This window comes from Scyliorhinus canicula, chromosome 8 (genome assembly GCF_902713615.1).
Source record: "Scyliorhinus canicula chromosome 8, sScyCan1.1, whole genome shotgun sequence".
Classification (NCBI taxonomy): domain Eukaryota; kingdom Metazoa; phylum Chordata; class Chondrichthyes; order Carcharhiniformes; family Scyliorhinidae; genus Scyliorhinus; species Scyliorhinus canicula.
This window is the reverse complement of record NC_052153.1, coordinates 196,486,960-196,492,959: the sequence shown is the minus strand read 5'-3', so window position 1 is coordinate 196,492,959 and position 6,000 is coordinate 196,486,960. Positions and strand designations below refer to the sequence as shown.

The 6,000-nt window shown below is 46.6% G+C and overlaps 1 protein-coding gene across 1 annotated transcript in view; it reads right to left on the bottom strand.

Moving 5' to 3' along the window:
- LOC119969955 (otogelin-like protein) overlaps nt 1-6,000 on the bottom strand; it is a 199,464-nt gene that overhangs the window by 161,330 nt on the left and 32,134 nt on the right. Inside the window, exon 4 of the mRNA XM_038803921.1 lies at nt 3,167-3,286. Coding sequence (XP_038659849.1) covers nt 3,167-3,286 — 120 coding nt within the window. The remainder of the gene's footprint in view (nt 1-3,166; nt 3,287-6,000) is intronic.

Genomic DNA, 6,000 nt, shown 5'->3' with positions numbered 1-6,000 from the left:
ACCTCTCATAATTTTGTAGACCTCAATCAGGTCCCTTTCCAAGCGAAAACAATCCTAATCTACTCAACCTTTCTTCATAGCTAGAACCCTCCATACTAGGCAACATCCTGGTGAACCTCCTCTGCACCCGCTCCAAGGCATCCACATCCTTCTGGTAATGTGGCGACCAGAACTGCACGCAGTATTCTAAATGTGGCCGAACCAAAGTCCTATACAACTGTAACATACCCTGCCGACTCTTAGACTCAATACCCCGCTCGATGAAGGCAAGCATGCTGTATGCCTTCTTGACCACTCTATCAACCTGCGTTGCCACCTTCAGGGTACAATGGACCTGAACTCCCAGATCTCTCTGTACATCAATTTTCCCCAGGACCCTTCCATTGACCAGATAGTCCGCTCTTGAATTAGATCTTCCAAAATGCATCACCTCGCATTTGCCTGGATTGAACTCCATCTGCCATTTCTCTGCCCAACTCTCCAATCTATCTATATTTTGCTGTATTCTCTGACAGTCCTCCTCGCTATCTGAAACTCTACCAATCTTAGTATCATCTGCAAACTTGCTAATCAGACCACCTATACCTTCCTCCAGATCATTTATGTATATCACAAACAACAGTGGTCCGAGCACAGATCCCTGTGGAACACCACTAGTCACCCTTCTCCATTTTGAGACACTCCCTTCCACCACTACTCTCTGTCTCCTGTTGCCCAGCCAGTTATTTATCCATCTAGCTAGTACACATGAACCCCATACGACTTTACTTCTTCCATCAACCTGCCATGGGAAACTTTATCAAACGCCTTACTGAAGTCCATGTATATGACATCTACAGCCCTTCCCTCATCAATTAACTTTGTCACTTCCTCAAAGAATTCTATTAGATTTGTAAGACATGACCTTCCCTGCCCAAAACCATGCTGCCTATCACTGATAAGTCTATTTTCTTCAAGATGTGAATAGATCCTATCCCTCAGTATCTTCTCCAACAGTTTGCCTACCACGGACGTCAAGCTCACAGGTCTATAATTCCCTGGATTATCCCTGCTACCCTTCTTAAACAAAGGGACAACATTAGCAATTCTCCAGTCCTCCAGGACCTCACCCGTGCTCAAGGATGCTGAAAAGATATCTGATAAGGCCCCAACTATTTCGACCCTCACTTCCCTCAGCAACCTGGGATAGATCCCATCCAGTCCTGGGGACTTGTCCACCTTAATGTCTTTTAGAATACCCAAAACGTCCCCCTTCCGTATGACGACTTGACCTAGAGTATTTAAACATCCATCCCTAGCCTCAACATTTATCATGTCCCTCTCCTTGGTGAATACCGATGCAAAGTACTAGAACATAGGACAGTACAGCACAGAACAGGCCCTTCGGCCCTCAATGTTGTGCCGAGCAATGATCACCCTACTTAAACCCACGTAACCCGTATACCTGTAACCCAACAATACCCCCATTAACCTTACACTATGGGCAATTTAGCATGGCAAATCCACCTAACCCGCATATCTTTGGACTGTGGGAGGAAACCGGAGCACCCGGAGAAAACCCACGTACACACGGGGAGGACGTGCAGACTCCACACAGACAGTGACCCAGCCGGGAATCGAACCTGGGACCCTGGAGCTGTGAAGCATTGATGCTAACCACCATGCTACCGTGAGGCCCGAGATTCATTAAGAATCTCACCCATTTCCTCTGACTCCACGCATAAATTCCCGCTTTTGTCTTTGAGTGGGCCAATCCTTTCTCTAGTTACCCTCTTGCTCCTTATATATGAATAAAAGGCTTTGGGATTTTCCTTAATCCTGTTAGCCAAAGATATTTCATGACCCCTTTTAGCCCTCTTTATTGCGCGTTTGAAATTCGTCCTACTTTCCCGATATTCCTCCAAAGCTTCATCAGTTTTGAGTTGCCTCGATCTTATGTATGTTTCCTTTTTCTTCTTAGCTAGTCTCAGAATTCCACCCGTCATCTATGGTTCCCTAATCTTGCCATTTCTATCCCTCATTTTCACAGGGACATGTCTGTTCTGCACTCTAATTAACCTTTCTTTAAAAGACTCCCACATTTCAAATGTGGATTTACCCTTAAACAGCTGCTCCCTGTTCACATTCCCTGGCTCCTGCCAAATTTTGTTATACTCTGCCTTTCCCCATGGCTGATCATTAAGTTCAATACCCTGATCCCGCCTTCCCCCCCATATCCATTTATTCCTTTAGCCCCAAGAGTTAAATCTAATTCCTTCTTGAAATTACACAACGTTTTGGCCTCAACTACTTTCTGTGGTAGTGAATTCCACAGATTCACCTCTCTCTGGGTGAAGAAATATCTCCCCACCTCAGTCCTAAAAGGTTTACCTCTTATCCTCAAACAATGACCCCTAGTTCTGGACTCCCCCACCATCGGGAACATTCTTTCTGAAACTATCCTGTCTAATGCTGGTAGAATTTTATAAGTTTCTATGAGATCCCCTCTCACTCTTCTAAACCCCAATGAGTATAATTCTAACCGATTTAATCCTTCCTCATATGTCAGTCCCGCCATCCCAGGAATCAGTCTGGTAAACCTTTGCTGCACTCCCTCCATAGCAAGAACATCCTTCCTCAGATAAGGAGACCAAAACTTCACCCAATAATCCAGGTCTGGCCTCACCAATGCCCTATAAAATTGTAGTAAAACATCCCTATTCCTATACTCAAATCCTCTCGCTATGAAGGCCAAATACCATTTGCCTTCTCTGCTGCCTGCTGTACCTGCGCGCTTGTTTGTTCTCTGTCTATTTCAAAGAGTCAGGGACTTTACCGGACTCTCAATACCCATCTCCTTCATGAAAGTCTAACCCATTGTATCCTTGAATATTAAACACCCAAACCTCTTTGTTGTAAAGCTATTTTTCTTGAGCTATTGCCACAAAACATATTTGTGCCAATGGCTTGTCAAATTTGTGAGCACATACTTCTTCTAATCATTGTCAATGGTTGGAAAAATCATGGGCTTGTAATATGTGTGATTCCCAGCTCGTCAGGCTTTTGGTTGGAGAAGAAAAAGTTTTTAAAAAATGCACAGCCCTAATTCTGGCTCCCATTCACATCTAGTGACTCCAAGGAACAGAAAAACCCTGAAATATTATCCTTTATATTTCGATATTCTTACCATTAGGACAATCACATCCCATGAGACTTGGCCCGTTGCACCGAACCTTGTTCCGGTAATTTTGACATGTTTTGGGACACAGGCTGACATTGGTACTGAAGTAGTAAGTAGCACGGCATACTAAGGCAAAAAGAAAAAGGGTGTCAAAATTTAAACAGTAAAGAGGCATTTCTGGAGTCCTTTCACTTTTCGAAAATCTGAAAGATCACAAAGGAGGGGAAAGACGAGGGAAGCTCATTCGTCGAAATAGGTCCTCCTCCTTGAGAAACCTGTAGCCAAATTCACAGCATTCAGCTCGATCCAAAAGACTGTTACAAGATGAATTTTTCTTATTAAAGTGCTGTTTAACATCATTCTGAAGTTACAGTTTACTAGTCTATGCTGATAGAACATACAATCTAGCTTTAATAAGAAATAGTATTCCATCAGACCATCAGACCATAAGACACTGGAGCAGAATTAGGCCACTCGGCCCATCGAGTCTGCTCCGTCATTCAATCATGGCTGATATTTTTCTCATTCCCCATTCTCCTGCCTTCTCCCCCATAACCCCTGATTCATTTATTAACCAAGAACCTATCCAGCTCTGGATTAAAGACACTCAATGATTTGGCCTCCACAGCCTTCTGCGGCAAAGAATTCCAAAGATTCACCACACTTTGGCTGAAGAAATTCCTCCTCATCTCTGTTTTAAAGGATCGTCCCTTGAGTCTGAGATTGTGTCCTGTGCTTCTAGTTTTTCCTACAAGTGGAAACGTCCTCTCCACATTCATTCTATCCAGGTCTCGCAGTGTCCTGTAAGTTTCAATAAGATTCCCCCCCATCCTTTTAAACTCCAACGAGTACAGATCCAGAGTCCTCATCAGACAAGCTCTTCATTCCAAGGATCAATCTTGTGAACCTCCTCTGGACCCTTTCCAAGGCTAGCACATCCTTCCTTAGATACGGGGCCCAAAACTGCTCACAATACTCCAAATGGGGTCTGACCAGAGCCTTATATAGCCTCAGAAGTACATCCCTGGTCTTGTATTCTAGCCCTCTCGACATGAATGCTAACATTGCATTTGCCTTCCTAACTGCCAATTAAACCTGCATCTTGAGGGAATCGTGAGCAATGATTCCCAAGTACCTTTGTGCTTCTGCTTTCCAAAGCATTTCCCCATTTAGAAAATAGTCTGTGCCTCCCATTTCTCCTTCCAAAGTGCATAACCTCACACTTTTCCACATTGTATTCTATCTGCCACTTCTTTGCCCACTCTCCCAGCCTGTCCAAGTCCTTCCGCAGCCCCCCACCCTGTTTCCTCAATACTACCTCAAGACCTCCCAATTAATCTTTTCTGGTAGGAATCACAGGGACAGGATTAATCACAATTGATCAATATCACAGCTAACAAAAATTTGTCAATCTCAGTCTTGAATATTTTAATTGACCCAGAATTCATCTCCTATTGGGGAAAGAATTCCATATTTTCAATATCCTTTACATGGAAAATGCTTCCAAATCCACTGAAAATGACTCAGCTCTCACTCTAATATTTAGTCCCTTTACACTGGATGTCTCATCAAAATATGTACCCCATGAGGACTTCCGGTGGCGGCAATGCGGAGCTAAGCCGCACGGTCAGCAGCTCCTGCTTCTATAGGACTTGTGGGCTCTTTTAAGGGCCCCAAACGGCGCTGATTCGATGATTCCCGGTGTGTAAAGGGGTCTGGAGCAATACCCCCCGGGATTTATGGTGCGGACCCGGAGTGGGGCGAGGAAAAAAACGGCAGCAGCTCCCCTGGAAAAGCGGGGGAAGGTGGACAAAATGGCGGCCGGTGGAGCCCCCGAGGAGTGGAGGCAGTGGGCGGAGGAGCAGCAGGCGGCCCTTCTGCGCTACTTTACGGAGCTGAAAGGGGAGTTGCTGGAATCCCAGAAGGTTACGACAAGTAAGCTGCTGGAGACCCAGACAACCCAGGGTGCAGCGATACTCGAGTTGCAGCAGCAGGCCTCTGAGCGCGAGGATGAGGTCTCGGCCCTCGTGGGGAAGGTGGAGATGCACGAGGCGCTCCACAAAAAGTGGCAAGATCGCTTTGAGGAGATGGAGTTTCGGTCAAGGAGGAAGAACTTGCGGATCCTGGGCCTCGCGGAGGGGCTGGAGGGGTCGGACCTGCCGGCTTATGTGGCCATAATGCTGAACTCGCTGGTGGGGGCAGGATCTTTCCATCTGCCCCTGGAGCTGAAGGGGGCCCACAGAGTACTGGCCAGGAGGCCTACGGCGAATAAACCCCCGCGGGCGGTGCTGGTGCGGTTCCATCGGTTCAATGACCGGGAGTGTGTGCTGCGATGGGCCAAGAAGGTGAGGAGTAGTAAGTGGGAGAATTCGGTAGTGCATATCTACCAAGACTGGAGTGTGGAGGTGGCCAAGCGGAGAGCCGGGTTTAACCGGACGAAGGCGGTGCTCCACGGAAAGCAGGTGAAATTCGGCATGCTGCCGCCTGCGCGCCTGTGGGTCACCTACAAGGACCGGCATCACTATTTTGAGTCCCTGGAGGAAGCGTGGGCCTTTGTGCAGGCTGAAAAGCTGGACTCGAACTAGGGATTGGGGACTGTGGGGTGGTTTTTATTTTGTATCACTGTTTATGCTGTTGCTGGTTATTCTGTTTGTTTCTGTTTTTTCTCTCGCTTTCGGATGATGTTGGTTATGGTTTTGTGTTTTAAGGGGGGTGCTAGGGTCTGTGGTTGATCTGTTTTTATTTGTACGGGGGTGGTGGATGGGTTGGGACTGCTATTTGGGAGCTGTGTTAAGGGGGTGGGGAGGGGCAGTGGGAAAGCGCGGGCTCTCCTCTGGTTT